At 35.8% G+C, this 20,461-nt stretch overlaps 1 protein-coding gene across 4 annotated transcripts in view; it reads right to left on the bottom strand.

The window, feature by feature from the left end:
- mpp7a (MAGUK p55 scaffold protein 7a) overlaps positions 1-20,461 on the bottom strand; it is a 31,250-nt gene that overhangs the window by 10,076 nt on the left and 713 nt on the right. For 3 of the 4 annotated variants that reach the window (XM_086066074.1, XM_086066076.1, XM_086066077.1), the window contains exons 2-9: positions 3,098-3,259; positions 2,779-2,897; positions 2,599-2,676; positions 1,777-1,857; positions 1,420-1,551; positions 694-775; positions 474-559; positions 92-166 (exon numbers count right to left, since the gene is read on the bottom strand). In XM_086066074.1, coding sequence (XP_085922200.1) covers positions 92-166; positions 474-559; positions 694-775; positions 1,420-1,551; positions 1,777-1,857; positions 2,599-2,676; positions 2,779-2,897; positions 3,098-3,134 — 690 coding nt within the window. In that variant the 5' untranslated portion in view covers positions 3,135-3,259. Of the gene's footprint in view, positions 1-91; positions 167-473; positions 560-693; positions 776-1,419; positions 1,552-1,776; positions 1,858-2,598; positions 2,677-2,778; positions 2,898-3,097; positions 3,260-4,312; positions 4,459-20,461 lie in introns of those variants that run through there. The other variant, XM_086066075.1, reaches the window with a different exon arrangement.

Below are 20,461 nucleotides of genomic sequence, written 5' to 3'. Positions count from 1 at the left end.
GGAAATGGAAAAAAATAGGTTGTTACTTTCCTTAAAATCTAAAAGCAAGTATTCCATCTAAAAAGATCTACTAATATCAGTTGTGACTCACCTTTGGCTCCTTAATCAATACTTCCTCCTTGACCGCAGGAACAATTTTAAAGGTAATGGCCCCTTGTGACTGAGCCTGAAAATTAGAAGAGACAAAATACAGTGGGTTGTGTGATTAATGCATATCTAATTTGAGGTTCTGTTCTACTGGAAAATCATCAGGAACCTAGCGTCACTTTCCAGAAGCATGGTGTAGATAGATCCATGCAAGTGGTCAAAGCGCCAAGAAAGATTACTTGGAAAGAGGCAAGTGTTTGATTTAAGAACAGATATGGAAGTCATAGATTCCAGGATGAGTGGAAGGAAGTATTTGCCTCACAAATGACAAGGGTTATTTTGACAAAGGAAGTGGAGAAGAAGACACACACAAAAACAAGACGTACCAGAATACGAATAATTTCCTCTGGGTTCTTGTCATCTACAGGGATTCCATTGACCTCCTTCAGCTCATCACCGACATGAATAAGGCCTGTTACACAAAACGGATCACTGACTGCACTTTGAAATTTGAGCACATTTACTGTATTGAAAAAAAATTGTGTATTGAAATTGACTACTGTGTTATTGCCCTAAATCAAGCACAATTGTGAAATTGAAACAAACCACTTCTGTCTGCTGCCCCTCCTTTCATGATTCGGGCCACAAGGATGGCTCCTGTGAGATCATCTTGCTTTATTGTAGCTCCCTATGAAAAGTTCACAAGGAAAATTAATATTAACTCATTCACTGCCATTGACGGCTATTGACGTCAAAAATTCCTTTGAACTATTTTTATAAGTTTAAAAGTTTTTCCACTTTTGTTAACAAGAGTATGAAAACCTGGAATTGTTTTATTGTACATTTAGAACAGATATAAAATGTATGATTAATCGTGAGTTAATTATTGAAGTAATGCGATTAAATGCATTTAAACATTTTAATCGCCTGATGTGATTTAAACAAAATAAAAGATTATTTAAAATTAGGAGCGTCAGGCGATTATTTTTTTAAAATCGCAATTATTTGCAAGACTTCACGAGTTAACTCACAATTAATCACACATTTTATATCTGTTCTAAATGTACAATAAAAACAATTCTAGGTTTTTATACTCTTGTTAACAAAAGTGGGAAAAAAATTTAAACTAATAAAAATAGTTCAAATGAATTTTTGACGTCTATAGACATCAATGGCAGTGAATGAGTTAACTAACGTACGTCACTCGTTTTTTTTTTGGGTTAATTCCCATTTGTCAAAAATAGTTCAATTTAAACAGCACCAAAAGTAATACAAATCAAACTTCCTAAATACATGCATTGAGGACTTGTCTTGATAAAACAAGTCACTTACGAGGGGCTCCTTGTTTTTAACTAGTCTTATGATTTTCACAGAATCCTCGTCATCGTTGAAGTCTTCAGGCATTGGAGGTAGTTCAGGGTCATAGTTCTTCTGTGCAACTATGTCATGGACTGACAGAAGGCTCTAGAAGAAGAGATGGGGAAATAGCACACAAATGTATACATAGCAAGAGTAAATAATAAAATATTCGATTGAATAATAAAAGCAAAAATTTCCCAGTATGCAAATATCTCCTCGTAAAGATGTTAAAATTGAGCATTATGTGTTTTTAGAACAACCTGTTTGAAATACTAGTTTGGAAAATAATACACATCATGGGGTAAAAAACTATTAAATTAAAATCCTCACCTTCAAATGGGGCTTGGCCAATAGCTTCAGAAGCTCATTCACTTCTTTTGTAACTGATTGCCCTTGAAGATCCTCGGACAACTGAAAAAAATAATTTCACCATTTTTAATCTTTTGAGAACATAAATTCCATATCTATCTATCTATCTATCTATCTATCTATCTATCTATCTATCTATCTATCTATCTATCTATCCATCTATCTATCCATCTATCCATCCATCCATCCATCTATCCATCCATCTATCCATCTATCCATCTCTCTCCCTCTCGCTAGCTAGCTAGCTATCGGTATCTAGCTAGCTATTTAGCTATCAGTATATAGCTAGTTAGCTAGCTATCATCCAGTTAGCTAGCTATCATCCAGTTAGATAGATAGATAGATAGATAGATAGATAGATAGATAGATAGATAGATAGATAGATAGATAGATAGATAGATAGATAGATAGATAGATAGATAGATAGATAGATAGATAGATGGATGGATGGATGGATGGATGGATGGATGGATGGATGGATGGATGGATGGATGGATGGATGGATAATGAACAAATCCTAATTAAAATTAAACTGCACTAATAAATTAACCACCAGAGGGCGCTAGAACTGCACAAATGGAATATAACCTCACCTTTTGACCATCTTTTATTAGCTTTTAATATCGTGACATGACAACAATGAAATTGTAGGAATCTCAATATCGCATTATTGCGGTTATCGTTACATCCTACTATCTTTTTGGGAGATGTCTGGACTAGCATACTAAAGGCACGCACTTGTCTATTGTGCTAGATTAAAACATGCATCCACTTGACACTTACTTCAGTGCACAGACTTGCAGCACTGTTCAAGACAGGAGTGGGTTTGCGCTCTTCATAATTCTGCAGTCGATCATGAATCTGAAGACAGATTGTGTTTATTAGTAGGTGGGATGCGGACTGTGATGAATGAAATGAATATCTAACATACAAACACAAATATTACTGAATGAGTTATTTTACCATGAACAGTGAATGGAGGCTTTTCTCCCCAAACATGCCCTGGAGGAAGGTGCTCTCCTCTGGGTGGCTGGCATGTGGCTTCAATTTTGAAGGTAGTGCTGCTAGCAACTCATACAGCCCTGTAAGTTACGAGAAGCAGTGAGTTTTTCAGTAGTGATGGACAAATGAAGCTTCATGAAAGCTTCATGAAGCACTTGTGATATTTTTTGACTCCTCTAGATGACATTCTTGGTTTAAAGATGCACTGGAAATGTGATAAATTTCCATGACACTGGCCTTTGTATTTAAACCAAGAGCACCATTGACAGGTTGTTGGTACCTAGCTCGGGGCTCACTGCGGTGGTCAGGGCAGGCATTGCTCCTGCCAATTACCTCCCCTTGGGATGTAGAAAATGGCAGTGAGGCAACAGCGCTGCGAGTTCCTCAGCAGCGCTCCTCAAAGACCAACTGCATTTGCGGGCAGGTTTTATGCCATGGAAACCTGCAAGAGGAGATTTTTAGAACATAATCACAGGGTTCGATAGCTGCTAACATGTTTTCAATATCTATAGTTTATCGTTTGAGTCAGGGTTATTGGAACTTATAACTTCTTTTTTTTTATAGTAGTCCAGGTTGTTCCCCAAGATATCTTACACCCATTTTGCCTCATTGATATTGGTATCCATTTCTATCAATGGTCGCATGCATGTGCAAACTTGAAACGCGTCTTGTTTATTGTGGTTAGCAAAATCCATTACTGTCTCAGAGAGAAGACAAAGTATTGTAGTGCTTTGTAAATTGAATAACAGACAATGGAAAGGGTTGAAGGCATCCTCTGTCTAGTCTAAAGGTAGTCCACAAAGTAATATGAGCAGAGTGCCTTTTGTTGCATGGAAAGAGCCCTATTGTACATTATTATAAATGGTGTTTTTCCATTCAAAAAGCCACATTTTTAAAAGGCCAAAAAGGATCATAAAAGACAGACATAAAGAAACATGTCTCAGTCAATAAATACAAAAATAAATAACACCATGCCAGTGCAGATTAAACAATTTATTTATACAAATGGACATTTTCCATGCGGTTCCCGACGCACTTGTCTGCTCACTTGTCTGACATGCTTATCTCGGCATCAAATCAAGAGGTCTTAAAAAGGCTCTACCACCATCTAGTGGATTTAGTACAACACAGCCTGTTCCAACATTTACAATTAGCACCCCTTAAAACACCAGTAATACTAGATCTGATGCTATATACATCCTTATTAAATATTGCACTGTTAGCAATGCATTATGTATGCTTATCTTGCCCCCCCCCCCCCAAATGTAAATCAGAACATGTTGACCAGTGTAACATCCCAGGTTGACAAAAGAGAGAAGCAGCAAAAGGTTGTAATCGACAGGTTGTTTATGTTATAGTATGAAGAAAAACTAACAAACTAAATAAAAGTAAAATTAACAACCGCCACCAAAACCTCAAAATAGTGATTTATGGACTGTTAAAAGGTTCATTTAAAAAAAGAAAAAAAACTGAGAGCAACAAAACCACAACATACCCCTCCACTGCCTCCAGTGTTGATATCAAGGTGTTAGGTTTTCTGTCCTAAATTGACTGAGAAATTGATATCCTTATCACATGACGGCAGCCTTATAAAGGGCGCCACTATCTCACCGTTACATCTCAAAGGAGCAGTGTGCTTTAAGTAAGCCACCATTTTGAGGATCAGCAAATTCACTCAACTCTGATTGGTGTGTCCATACTAATCCTAATTCAGATGATAACCTACATGGAATACAGTTGCTCAATCACAATTATGAAAGCATACACCACCTTATAACATTAACTGTTTTAAAGCTGCTCTTGTCTTCACAAATGCCTTTGCCTGTTTCTTAATTTTTGAGGTTCATGTAAGCATTTGTTAACCTTCCAATGCACTGGCCAGCAGCTAATCATCGTCATCAAATGAAATTCCCACAAATATGAATTAATGTCAATTTACTCACAAATTTACATAGTGTGAAATCTACCACAGCACTGGCTGCTCAATATAAAGTGCCGAAATTAACATAAATATAAGTAATAAAAAGGCTAATAGGAAAGTAGTACTTTCATGAGGAGTTGACTACATACCCTGGAAACAAACTAAAAAGTTAAAGGCAGCGAGGACAGGTTTTTTTTTCATGTCACAAAAATTCACTTTTTTCACATTTCACAAGCAAGAATGTAAAAAAAAAAAAAAAGCAAAATGTATACATACGTTGTATTAAACTGTTAAACAGCTCAACAAATAAAATCATCTTTTTACAAAGTCTGACATAACACACAGTAATAAATAATGTATCAATGATACACCGGCGTAACAAGATTCTGTGGTCACATAAAGAGGCGTGTTACAACAATGCAACGCAAGATCAATCAGGTCAATAAAACATGAACAGTCACAAACAGATAAACTTAGATATTAAGATTGTGTAAATTTATGAATAATAAACATAATAACATTTAGGAAAACAAAATCGTTAGCCACAAAACAACACCTACCCGATCACATTCTTCCTGCAACTGAAATGCAGCTCGACACGCATGTGCGGGCACTCCCACTCAACTTACAGTGCGTGAAAACAAAATCCTCCCATACAGGAAGTGGCCCGCCCACCAGGTAGATCTGCTCACCTGATCAAACCAGAAAGGCAAGTTCCCCTCACAAAGGGCTTGCAGATCTCCACCTTCTATTTACTCTCATTATAATCATTTTATTATGATCAGCAATATAGCGCTAACTCATTTGGTTATTGACACCAAATGTTAGTTACTAACTTTCTACCAAACAAACTGTAATGGGGGAGAGTAGATAGGCCTACATGGGGCTTTTCGCATGCGCTCCCTAAAGGAAAATGCTAAGCTAACAGAGTTCAAATCCAAACAATGACTATGCTTAAAACACTTAACAAACACTATCAGTGCACAGTAAAGAGGTAAACATGTAGAACTTAAAATGACCACTAGATAGAGCTGTCATCTTAAAACAACAGCTGGAAGTACTTTCACAATGAAATGAATAGTACGTTTACTTTACACAACCAGGTAGTAGGGGTAGTAATGGTAGACTTAAAGTGTAAACAGATTTTTTGAATATATATATATATATATTTAAAACATGAATATAAAATGTATTGTAGTAACATATATAGAATCTGTAATATGTTGTATGTGCCCAAAGAAGCAAAATCCACTAATTTTTTTTATTTTTTATCCATTTCAGGGGGCGGCCATTTTGCCACTCACTGTCGACTGAAAATGACATCACAGGTTGCAGGGGGCTCAGGCAACCAATCACAGGCAACCGTGATTGGTCAATCAAAAGGTGGCAACCAATCACGACTCTGCTATCCGTGATTGGTCGTTACCTGAGCAACTGCGATTCCATTTTCAGCCGACAGCAAGTGGCAAAATGGCCGCCCCCTGAGATGGATTTTGCTGCTTAATTCATATTTCTAACACAATATTAATCAGAATGCCGTGATTAGACTAGCAGTGGCATATACAACATATTATTGTATGGAAAATAATTTTTAGGCTGGACTTCCTCTTTATTCACTGCCATTGACGGGTATAGATGTAAAAAAATAATTTTAACTATTTCTATTAGTTCATTTTTTTCTCTCCACTTTTGTTAACAAGAGTATGAAAACCTAGGAAAAAATAAAAAGAACATAAAAAATTTAAAACATTTTGTCACCTGACGCGATTTAAAAAAAAAAAAAATAATAAATTAGGAGCATCAGGCGATTAAAATTTGTAATCGTAATTAATTGCATGACTTCAGTAGTTAACTCACAATTAATCACAAATGTTATATCTGTTCTAAATGTACAATAAAAAATTCTACGTTTTCATACTCTTGTTAACAAAAGTGGGGGGAAAAAAGTTAAACTAATAGAAATAATTAAAATGAGTTTTTGACGTCTATAGCCGTCAATGGCAGTGAACGAGTTAAAGATTTGTGGTCTTTTTAACCCACAAAAAGGAAATGCAAACAGTAGGGCAAGCAATCAATGTGTCATTCAAAAAGAAATGTATTTATGATCTGCAGCATCCTTGTTTTACACCTACTCTCCTGGCCCATGTCCTTCTTCAGTTTTTTATACAAGGACAACAGCTCTTTGTCTCTCACTGACCCACTAACAAGAAGAGAAGGCCACAGTCAGTGTCAGTCACCACTCACACATTCCTCTCTCGTTGTCAGAGAATTAACGGGCAATTTCATTCATCCCAGACAAAAGCTACGGGGGGGCTTGTTATCATGAGGCCAAATAAACACGGATGGTGATGCAGTCAATGAAACAATATTCACTTTGCTGCTTTATTTACCAGATCAGAACACTCGCCATCGTCTACACACTGTACGCATTGTGACATTAATAAGAGGATAGTGGATTTGTGTAGCAATGCGGGACAGGGAGAGAACAGCAGGTAGCCATAAGCCTCACTAATCTGCAGGTCTGTAAAATGGCAGCGTTGCTTGGAAACCTTCATGCTGTGTCAACCTATTAATAGAGTGAATTACACGACCTGTGGAATGTACAGGTTGGGATGCGAGGGAAGACGTGTATTTACCTAACGTACATAATGTGCGTACATTGGATGCATGTCGATACGAAGGTGGGGCGTACAAGTTGCACGTTTACGCACACATGCACAAGAATCTGTATGGCATGCTTTGTGTGGCTCATTAACATATGCATAATTGGTAGGGTTGAGAATAGTGAAGAGAAAAAAAAAAGAGGGTTGCAAAGAAAAGAGGACAGAATGGTAGATTAAAAACAACAAAACATTATGCTGGGTAGTTTACTCATGTGCAAAGAGGACCATAGTACTTGGACAAACAAGAATCACAAGTGAAAGAGCTGGGGTATGATGGATGTGCTTAACTCAATTGCTCCCAAAAACGTATTAATACGTTCTATTTTTAATGTTTTAAGTGTCCCAAAGCTAGAGCACAAAGAAGGCTTTGATGCAGCCTCTCAACTGCAGAACGGTGGAGGAAATGATAGTTAGTCTGGTCGGTTCTGGATTGCACTTTATTTTATTTTATTTGATCCTTCCTCGGGTCTCCTGACAACCACGCGACTCTAGCTGGATTCTGAAGTATTCGCTTTAGGTGAACGGTATGGGATTTTTAATAGGTTTTAGGTGAATTAATGAGTACATACTCACACGCACGCACGCACGTATGCATACACCCACCCACCCACACATGCACATACAAAAAAAAGAGAGGGAGCAATGATGATGACATGTCGAATCGGTAAGATTACCGAATGAACAATACTGAGCTCTCTCTCTCAAAAAAAGAAAAATATATAGTTATGACAAAAAATGGCCAGGAGGTGGCAGCAGAGCATAGGAGATCCACCAGGGCCATGTTGAAAAAAGCTCATTTACCCACAGTTCTTAACAGATTTGTGAATAATGATGAAACTTTGCTATATTCTAATGCTAATTGCTGCAAAATGGAAACAGATAGAAATATACTTTTTTCTGATGAAAGAAAATACTCTAATCTTTCTTTTGGTAGGTTCCATGTTTTTATAGCAATAGAACAGAATATTCTATGGGCCTTGCATAATCAGTCAAAATCCAGTAAAACAACCAGGAGCAAAGGGGATTGCTTCAGTGAAATGGCTGGGAGTGAATGAGTTAAGTTAGGCTTAGCAGTCACAAAATAAAACTACACCTTAATACAATCGAAAACAACAAGAGATACATTTGCTTGGTTTAAAAAAAAAAAGGAGAATGAAACCATTTTCTAGAGGCGACAAGTATATAGAGAGCTGATGAGTAATGCATAATTTTGTGGAATTTTCCGCACACTTGCTTCTTTGTTCCTCTAAAAGGGGCAATCCAGCCAGGGTGCTAAAATTGCTGTACAGCGTTTACGAATGAAGAGATAATTTTGCAGGAAACAAGATCCAAAATTATGCTTCCTGCCCCATAACTAATAACAAAAGTGCCTGTTTACGTCACCCCATGCTGTCTGCATTCTTAAACCACCACACTACTGTCGGACATCTGATCCTCGAGGGAGTTCTGACGAAAGCAAGTCATAATGACCCAGACCTGACCCTTTCAAGACACACTGACACAGATGGGCCGCAACATTAGGCAGCATATAAAAAGCTCTATGTCCAAAACAAGCCACCCCATACAGTTTCACAAATACACAAAACACATAAAAAAATATTTACTGTGTCTGTAATGACAGTGTATTTGTGAAAAGTGTGCCGATTCCGTTCCAACAAACAGGTGGGCATCTGTAATGCAAATGTGTCATAAACTGCCGGACTGGGAAGGAGAAAAAGAGGAAACGTGATTCTGAACGCTAATAAAAATCTCAGGCACGCTACACAACAATGCAACTTTTGTGAATGTAAAAGATCAATGACATAATGAAATTATTTATTAGCAGTGTGCATTTTATTAGGTTTTCGATACTTGAATTGAAAATGGAACAATTCGGTTCGACTTAGCGGGCTTCTGATTCAATTTGATATGGCTCAGTTCAAGACGCAATTACTTTTTGTTGACGATTCAATTCGACGCACCCGCATCTTTTAAATCAAAAACAATGCTCCGGTTCAAAACTTTTTTTTATTACACCCGTATTATTTATATAAATTATTTACTTATTGGTATTAGTTTACCAGATATCGGATCAGGGTTCTACAAAATAATTTGCAATCTATTATGCTGTATCATTTAATAAAATAAAATAAAGAAACAAACAAACAAAAAAAGCTAACATACAGTAGTTATGGAGACGTCTCATAAAAGACATAATGAACAAATGACTCCTACTTACATTAGCTTCGCCCCTAAATATAAAATGTTTGCGAAACCCTTGTGCTCGACAACCAGTTTAATGAAAATGTGGAAACTGATGTTTGCGTGCATTAAACAATTTGGTTTTTAATCATTTTCAGTGTGTGTTGTCGTGCATGCATGCAGTGTTACAGAGTGATCTTCAACTACTGCTGGTCAGTGATGGACAAATGAAGCTTCATGAAACCTTCATGAAGCACTTGTGATATTTTTGACTCATCTAGATGGCACTCTTGGTTTAAAGATGCAGTGGAAATTAGGGGTGGGAATCTTTGAATGTCTCACGATTCGATTCCGATTTTGGGGTGTGCGATTCGATTCAGAATCGATTTTTGATTAGGGACCATTTTTGCTTCAAAATGATTTGATTGACAATGATTTTTGCTTCAATTTACAGATGTTCAAGGAATCGTAATGATCTACTCCAGTCTGACTCGCTAATGCTAATTAGTGCACTACTCGCAGCACTTTTATCACTCAAAAGAACGGCTCTACGCTGCAAAAAAAAAACTTTTATGGCAATAACTTGACTTTTTCCTTCTACTCTCTAATGTGGCTACAACTTAACAGTGTATCAGACCGCGTGGAACCACACTGCTCCTAAGTGGCCAAATCGGGTACAACATGAACAGAGCTCCCAATAAAGGCACACACAAACAAAGGGAAGACAGTATAAAATAATTTAAATAAAATCGATTTTGGGACATTTCAAATCGTTTCTGAATCGTACTAAATGAGAATTGCGATTCTTATGAGAATCGATTTTTGGGGCACACCCCAAGTGGAAATTTATCAAATTCAATTGCACCGGCCTTTGTATTCAAACCAAGAGCACCATCTACAGGAGTAAAAAATATATACTTATAGAGCTTCATGAGGCTTCATTTTCCCATCACTGCTGCTGGTATGCATATTTCAGCGTTTCGTTGTCCTTTTTACATGTCCCTGTCACCAGGGATTGAACAATGCAGTCATTGTGAAACTTGTGGAAAACCAAGCAAACAATAAAATAAAATAAAGAAAAATCAGTTTTTACTAAGCCGTGGTGTTAACATACTCAAATGTATCACCCCTTTTCGAGAGAGGCTTTCACAACATAGGCATTGAACTCTTTGTGAGGCAACACACAAGCATATTCTTTTATGGCGCTTGAAGTTCACGGTTGTTGAACTTCAACCTGACGGGTTAAAACATGATACAGTATTAGCAAAGAGGCACAGACATACTAAAGCTCGCAGGGAAACGGGTCGTTCAATACGGAAAAAGAAACCGGATGAAACCATGACATAAAAAGGCAGGAAAGGGAACATTTATCTGCTCAATGTCTCCAACTGAAGGCCTCCGTCCGTTAACACACCAATTAACACATTCCACCACCTTTCCATGAAGTGGACATGATCAACTGAAAGCAAGTTTGTGTGTGTCTGTGAGTGTGTGTAACCCAATTTCCTGGCATCCCTAATCATTTGCATGAGCTTTACATGGGTTGCTAGGAAATTGAAAATTGGCACCAAGTGGGGGCGGAAAAAAAACAAAGCAGCAATTGTGCGTCGCTGAAATACGCCCCAAAATCTAAATGACTAACATTACTTAAATGCCATAGGTCTTTGGGTGACTAAGGTTTAACAATGAGCTGGAAAGGGCCATCGGGCCGAAACCACAAACAGGTTGAATGTCACTCAAATTCATCCGATGCTAGTGGAAATCTATTTGTGAAAAAAAAGAAGAGAGAAGGTGATGGCCAATTTATTGAATAATGCAATATAGAATACAAAACATTTTGCTCACACTTTACTATGACCTTGTTTGACCAAGACCAGGGGTCAGCAACCTTTACTGTCAAAAGAGCCATTTTAGGCCAATAAAATCAACCCCAAAAATCTGTCTGGAGTCGCAAAACCTTTGAACATTCTGATGGACAAAACAGTATGGACATATGATGGTCTTTTTTTTTTTTGCCTTCCTTCCATTTTTGTGGGGAATTTTTTCTGCCTTTTTTTGCTATCAATTTTCTGATTTTTTTTTTGCAATTTTGTGGACATTTTAAGGTAATTTGCAGGATTTCTTTTGTTTTTTGACATTTTATGGTTACTCTTTGAAAATCTTCTTTTCTGCCTTCTTTTGAAATATATAGTCTGACCTTTTTTGGCAATTTTATGTACATTATATGTTAGTTTTCTGGTATTTTTTGCATCTTTTTGGGCATTTTATGGTCGCTTTTTTGGACATTTTTAGGTATTAAAAAAAACATTTTCATCTACCTTTTATCTCTTTTTCTGACAACTTACAAATTTGGACTGTGCCATTTTTTGAATATTAAAATATATATAATTTTTTTTGTATCTATATCATTAATTCTTTAAAATAATATTTAATTTACAAATGTTTAAATAAATATGTAAAAAATATAGAGATAGATGTTATAGTTTTTTTTCAAGGTCGATACTGATGCCGATTATTAGTAGTCAAGCAGGCTGATAACCGATATTTAAATTTGATATTCACTTTCAGTAAAAAAAAAAAAAGGGGGGGGGATAATATTGGTGTCAACATTTTTAAATACAATTGCCAATCTTGACTTTGTTGTAATGTCCTAAAGCATGTTTATGGAATAATTGTTCAGACTTTTCAAAATGTAGAAGTCTTTTTTTTTTTTATCTTAGACAATTGACATCCTTTTAAATTTCTAACAAAACCTTCAGGGAGCTCCTAAGATTAGTATGTCTTAAAAAGTTAACTAGAAACTAAAGTAAATAAATACCATAGCTTGCTATAGTTTTCTACAGTAAATCTTTTTTCCACAAAATTTTAAACTACCTGAAATCTTAAACTTTCACATTTCTTTGTTTTATTGTCAAACAAAAACAAAAGGTTCTCAGCATCAGTAGCATCTCTTATAAAGTTAACTCAAAATTTAAATGAATAGCTTCCTGAGGTAAAAATTGTTTTAGATTTACCTTACAACGGCCGTCAGATTTTTAAAAAGGCCGATATTCCTCAAAATGCCCAATATCGGCGCCAATAATCGGCCAGGCCGATTATCGGTCTTTCCCTATATAAAAAAATAATAATAATTTGCACAATTTTTTTTTTAGATCCCCAGGGAGCCAAAGGAGAAGGACTAAAGAGCCACATGTGGCTCCAGAGTTGCAGGTTGCAGACCCCTGACCTAGACACTTCCTGACAGGGAAGCAACTAAGGCTAACACAGCTCTTACCAGCAATACTTTTTTGTATTAATATTTCTGTGAATGATACCTACAGTGAGCCACTGAATATTTCATTACACAACAATTCATTCACTGACGAGGTTTATGGCTGCAGCTGGCTACATCACTCTGAAGTCACTCCAGATACATTTTCCACACTCCATTAATCCCAGTTGACCTAGAAGCAACCTTTGGTGGTGACAGAAAGATTTCAAATGCTCAGTGGTAGCACATGTTATTGACACACGCACCGTGCTGATACATGTAGGTGATCAAAGAGTTACACACACAGAAGACATCATTTCGAACACCAGCGCTATAGTATATATTACTTTATTTGGATTTTTGTGCAAGAAAATAAAACAGTTTCCCCCTTAAAAGCAGTTGTAAGTAACCCAACGCGTGCCAGTAGAACCTCTGCCAAGGCAATGTGTCTCGGGGGAGAAATAAATACTGGTTTCAGTTATCCACTATTCAACAGCTGCCAAATGGGTTTGATAGAGATTGGTCCAAACAAGACTAGACAACAACTTGTCAAAAATAATTTTGCAAGAGCTTTCTGAGTTAGCGTGTAAAAAGAAACCATTGTGCACATGAAGGCAAATTATTGGTACGGTTACGTCCCTGTAGTGGGAAACCACCTCAAGGTTTTACAGGGCGGTGACATTCCAAGTCAAAGATTTGAATTCCAAACCAATTGTTTAGTCTCTGGATTTTTCTCCACTTTTTTCCTCTTTTTTTAACTCATTCACTGCCGTTGACGGCTATAGACGTCAAAAATTTATTTTAACTATTTCTATTAGTTTCACATTTTTCCACTTTTGTTAACAAGAGTATAAAAACCTAGATTTTTTTTTATTGTCTGATACCCCTAATTTTTAATAATCTTTTTTTCCGATAGTTAACTCACGATTAATCAAAAATGTTATATCTGTTCTAAATGTACATTAAAAAAAATTATAGGTTTTCATACTCTTGTAAACAAAAGTGGAAAAAATGTGAAACTAATAGAAATAGTTCAAATTAATTTTTGATTTTATTATTATTATTCTGAAGAAAAGACTGTGTGATCCTTAAATCTGTACCTTTATTGTCCGTGACTTATAGGGACGTCAAGGAACCTGCGTAAGCATTGCGACAAAATGGAGACACACTACGGCAATACTGCAAAGACAACAAAAACTATTGGGAAACTTTTGGAATCAACTCAGCAGACAAAACGCCCTCTGCAAAAGTCAGTTTTTTACCTCAGTCTCCAAATAAGCATTCACGCAATTCACACCACACATTCCAATCAGACTGTATTGCTAAACTGAAATTCCTCCATGTCTGATCCTCCAGGAAACGTTTGGTTGATGATGCTGCTGCCAAAGGAGGCTCAACCAGTGATTAAATCCAAAGGTTCACATACTTTTTCCACCCAGCATCGTAACATTCACATGTTGTGTTGAGCAAAAACGTGGAAACGCTGAGACAGTATAGTTTTGTCATTTGCATCTTTGAACATGCAATGTACCATCAATTAATCAATTAACTCTTTGGCTTAACCTCATCTCCACCCTGCTGAATATATAACATTTAACAACTTCGTATTATTACAGACAACCCAAATGAACTTACTAACTTATAAATATCACACTTTAATGTTACCACAGCCAGAAAAAGTCAATTTAAAGGCACATTCAGGGCGACTTGTAATTAGTGGTGAGGTAAGACAATTTAAAAGAAGAGCCATCTGGCAACAGAGAATGAGTCCCACTCATTATTTGTTGTACTGAGGTTTGTGCTCAAGCATTGTGCATCAACAACAACAAAACTGTTGGGAGAACAATGGATATTGATTAACTCATTCACTGCCATTGACGGCTATAAACGTCAAAAATTCATTTGAACTATTTCTATGAGTTGAACATTGTTTTCCACTTTTGTTAGCAAGAGTATGATAACAGATTTTTTTAATTGTACATTTGAACAGATATAAAATGTGTGATTAATCGTGAGTTAACTACTGAAGTCATGCGATTAATTACAATTAATAATTTTAATTGCCTGTCGCCCCAAATTTTTAATAATGTCTCTTTTTTTTAATTCATAAACTGCCATTGACGGCTATAAACGTCAATAATTAATTTGAACTATTTATTAGTTTAACATTGTTTCCCACTTTTGTTAAGAGTATGAAAACCTTTTTTTTACTGTACATTTGGACAGATATAAAATGTGTGATTAATCGTGAGTTAACTACTGAAGTCATGCGATTAATTACAATTAATCATTTTTATTGCCTGTCACCACTAATTTTTCATAATCTTTGTTTTATTTTATGAATTTATGGCAGTGAATGAGTTAAATATGATTAGCTTAATCTTAGCTCGGCTCATCATGTATCAGGCATTAGGACGGCCATGCATACGAGTGTGTTGTGGTGAAAGAATTGACACAACCTTCCAGTAAATGACATCAAGCTTTTCAACAAAGTCACATTATGATGTCTGCAAATAACACTGGAAACAGCGCTAAACCGTTACTCAGATTACTAGTTGCACCTGAACAGAGGAGATAAGGCATCACAGTAACAAAAACACAGATTCGGTGTTAAGAGGGGTCTTTCTACTGAACCAGGTCTTTCGACATTATTGGATGGAGTAATATTATTGCAGGGAGGTCAGAGTATCAAAGGTCTACAGACAGTGTCATTTGACCTACAGACAGATCAGAGATTTTCAAGACAGCACCAGAGGCAGATTCAATACTTGGAGGGTCTACAGACAGTTTTAGGTCTGCAAAATGTACTAGAAGGTCTTTTACAAAGTTCTACATGTGGTACCAGATGGTCTACTGTCAGTACCAGAGGATTTACAGACAATATAACAAACAATCGAAGGTCTACAAAAAGTGTCTAAAGGACAGACACTACCAGCGAATCATTGAACCATTATCAGAAAGTGTACAAAGACGCATTAAATACCAGATGACCCTCACAAATTAGGCATTTTCCACACAGAGTGACAGTAGCGGGAGGTGGATATGGACAGAAGAATCAAGTTAAAAGAAAGACTCATGACAGGAAGTAACACAGGTTCTTCAGTCAATATCAAAGGAGACAAAAACAGCTTATTGTCGCAAATTGTCTACAGAGCAACAAAAGACAATCCTTGAGATGCCACACATAAATATGGAATTTAGACCATGAAGGAGTTTCTGCTGACTGACAAAACACAGGCCACTAATGAAAACGCTCTCAGACAAATCAGCACTGTTTCGAGAGGCCCTTGGTCTCCACGAATGAATCGTAAAGCGCCCATCATACAATGATGGTCTGTTTTGTTCTTTTACTTTCAGCTTAGCTGTATAACAACATATATATATATTGGATTTGTAAACATATGTTATGGACAACAATTATTCAGTACATATTAACATGCATCAAAAAATCATTTGAACTATTTCTATTAGTTTAACATATTTTCCACTTTTGTTAACAAGAGTATGAAAACCTATAATTTTTTTTATTGTACATTTAGAACAGATATTACATTTGTGATTAATCGTGAGTTAACTATTGAAGTCATGCGATTAATTACAATTTTAAAAAATGTATCGCCTGATGCAATTATTATTTTTTTTTTTAAAGAAAAGATTATTAAAATTAGGGGCATCAGGCGATTAATTTTTTTTAATCGTTATCAATCGCATGACTTCACTAGTTAACTCACGATTAATCACAAATTTTATATCTGTTCTAAATGTACAATAATAAAAAATCTAGGTTTTCATACTCTTGTGAACAAAAGCGGGGAAAAAATGTTAAACTAATAGAAATAGTTCAAATGAATTTTTGACGTCTATAGCCGTCAATGGCAGTGTATGAATAAAAAAAAAAGAGACAAGATTATTAAAAATTTGGGGCGACAGGCAATTAAAATTATTAATTGTAATTAATCGCATGACTTCACTAGTTAACTCACGATTAATCACAAATTTTATATCTGTTCAAATGTACAATTAAAAAAAATCTAGCCTACTGTTTTGTGGACACCTGTATTTTCATTTACAAAGGGCTTTTCATTCCTTGGACAGAAAGCAATACCAAAGTAACCTTGAACTGATAAGCTTGCTCCGAACAGACTGCTTGCCTTCCTGCCTCCTTTCTTCCTCCCAAATTCCTAACTAGGCAGCATAAAGAATATTCCCGTGATTCTTTCTGCGCACTTTCTCACAGACCACGACCATGTAAACTGCTCTGAAAGACTAGTGTACATTTGAAGCTTCAAATATAAAGAAACCCAAAAGACAAATTGTTTTCCAGACAATTTTTCATTCATCTCGCCGAACTACTGAAAATTCCACAACACAGAACACATGCTTCTGATCAGTAAATGTGAATAATTGCAAAATAACTATTGAGGAGCAAACCACTGCATCGAGAAGATAAACACAATCAGCAAAATGTTTTCCAAAAACAAACCAGGAGCAAATGACAAGCGGCAAATAACACAACGTTACGATCAACACCCTGAGATTAGTTCATCACTGATAGGGCATCTTTTCATTCTTGCACTGACAGCTTCAGGCACAATGTATTTGTTCATTCTAAACAAAGTGTTAGCATTTTGTGAATGAAGGAATGAATTGATGAAAAGTTCTATGAATGGGAGAGTGCATGGATGGTACATCATTCTACCATTATACCACTTGCGTGTGGTGTTGTCGTCATTTCATGTTTGAACAGCACTGAAATAAAATATGATAGCTAAATTGCACATTAATATAACATTCTTCAATGCTTAACTCATTCACTGCCATTGCCAAAATTAATTTGAACATTTTTTTTCCACTTTTGGTAACAAGAGTATGAAAACCTAGAGGAAAAAAATGTACATTTAGAACAGATGTAAAATGTGTGATTAATTGTGAGTTAACTAGTGAAGTCATGCGATTAATTATGATTTTAAAAAAAATAATCGCCTGACGCCCCTAATTTTTAATAATATTTTATTTTATTAAAAAAAAAGATAAAAGTAAAAAAGATTATTAAAAAATTAGGGGCGTCAGGCTATTACAATTTTTTATTGTAGTTAATCGCATGACTTCACTAGTTAATTATTATTATTATTTTTTTTTAAAGAAAATATTTTAAAAAACAAAAAATATATTAAAAATTTTGGGGCGCAGGCGTTTACATTTTTTAACTGTAATTAATCGCATGACTTCACTAGTCAACTCACGATTAATCACAAATTTCATATCTGTTCTAAATGTACAATAAAAACAATTCTAGGTTTTCATTCTCTTGTTAAAAAAAAGTGGATTTTTTTTTTTTAATAATAGAAATTGTTAAATGAATTTATGGCAGTGAACGAGTTAATGTGTGAATCCTAACCCTAAGTAAGACGTTTTGTTGAATATTCCCATCAAAAAATGTTTAAAAATCGATTCGGCCGCATATCGAATCGATTCGAGAATTGCGCGCTGTAATATCGCGATAATTTTCGAATCCATTTTTTCTAACACCCCTACTGGAGACATACGAAAACAAGTTCACCTTCATTTATCTGGCACCTCTGGCAACTCATTTTCACTTGGGTACAGTTACGTTTTCAGTATTGGTTGAGAAATCCTGATCGCGCTCAACCAGAAAAAAAACCCCTCTTAAATAAGTGATGCAATTCAGGCAGGCTATTTTAGAACCGTTTACCTTGAAAGTGCAATACATTCTTAGTGTACAACATGGTGCAAATAAGGCTTATGGAGAGAGGCCAAGCTGCCATCTGAAACCCACAATCTGTACTCTTGTCTTTTTCCTCACTTCTGTACCCGAACGACTGCATTCCGGCAGTAGCTGAAACTTCATTGAATGCTGCATTCCCACACAACACTCGGTCAAGTTAGTGACCCTCCAAAATGGGAATAAAACCTTTGGAATGTGAGCAATGTAGGCAGCTTAGGAGACACCTGGTGAGGCAACCAAAACATAAAGCAAAACTTGGGCATGGTCTGAGCCACTATAAGCTCCTCCCTTCTGTCTAGTTCCCATCACTAACGCTAATGATATAATAACACTCCTGTCAGGTATCCAAAACAACAAGCATTGGTAGAGTAATTGCGTAAATTACTAAATTCAAGCCCAAGGACCAAAGTATGAAAACTGGTCCTCGTTGCCAGAGGTGACAATGTACAAAGATAGCTTTTTTTTTTTATTCATTCACTGCCATACATTCACTTGAACTATTTCTATTAGTTTAACGTTTTTTTTCTACTTTTGTTAACAAGAGTAAGAGAACCTAGAAATTTTTTTTTTACTGTACATTTAGAACACATATACAATTTGTGATTAATCGAGAGTTAACTAGGGAAGTTATGTGATTAATAAAACATTTTTAAAAAGTAATCACCTATTGCCCCTAATTTTTAATTATCTTTTATTCTTAAAAAAAGAAGAAGAAAAAAAAGAAAGGATAAAAAATTAGGGGCGTCAGGCAATTAATATTAGCAATCGTAATTAATCGCATGACTTCACTAGTTAACTCACGATTAATCACAAATTTTATATCTGTTCGAAATGTACAATATTTTTTTTCTAGGTTTTCTTACTCTTGTTAACAAAAGTATATATATATAAAAAACTTTAACTAATAGAAATAGTTCAAATGATTTTTTTTTTACATCTATAGCCGTCAATGGCAGTGAATGAGTTACTAAAATGGTCTCAACACTATTGCAATATTAACTGGGCCAATTAACATGCCAAAATACTTTCTCATTTCTGAAGGGAATAGCAAACTATAATCCACTTAACTTCTTTTTTTTAATCCATGTCTTCATACACCAATTATGAAAATCCCAGAGTTGGCTAACATGACAGACAAACAACTGAAATTTTGAAGTTATGACAGAGCAATGTAAGATATTTCGATCATCATTTTCTCACTGATGTAAGTGTCTTCCTCTTCCTCTCATAAATGAGTCATGTGTACATACTCAAAACAAAGTAACTAACAATTTATTTATTTTTTTAAATGCTCAGGGGGAAAAAACTGACTTCCATTATTGAATAAGCTCTTGTAAGTTTGTGGAAAGTATCATTATATTGTATCTAGTGAAAGATAAAATACATATTTATAAAGATTTAGACAATTCTTAATCTTGTCATTTGCTGTCCACTGGAAATGACATCACAGTTGCTAAGGTAACAACCAATCATGGCTCACCTGTTTTCTGAAGCCGAACCGTGATTGGTTGTTATCCCTGAGCAATAATGATGTCATTTTCAGTGGACAGCAAGAGGCAAAATGGCCGCGGCCCCCTGAGACGGATAAACTCATCATATTCCACAAATGAAATATTAATCAGAATTCTGTGTTTATACTAGTGGGGGCACATACTACATAATATAGAGGAAAAAGCTGGTCCATTCCATACTGCACCACCAGACAAAATTATAAAAAAAACAGTGTAAGACAAACCCACAAGGATCCTGTTTAATTATTACATACAAACTCAAAGTATGTAAATGACTGAGTTGGGATGTGGGGGAGGCTGACCAAGTGCTGAGTTTTCAGCACTTGTGGTTTGGCGTGTCATGCTCCAGTCACTACACTTGACTTTGCTGGG

The sequence above is a fragment of the Leptonotus elevatus genome, chromosome 21, assembly GCF_054856555.1.
Source record: "Leptonotus elevatus isolate MCC_2025b chromosome 21, RoL_Lele_1.0, whole genome shotgun sequence".
In the NCBI taxonomy this organism is placed as follows: domain Eukaryota; kingdom Metazoa; phylum Chordata; class Actinopteri; order Syngnathiformes; family Syngnathidae; genus Leptonotus; species Leptonotus elevatus.
The sequence above is the reverse complement of the archived record's forward strand: the minus strand, read 5'-3'. Positions and strand labels throughout refer to the sequence as shown.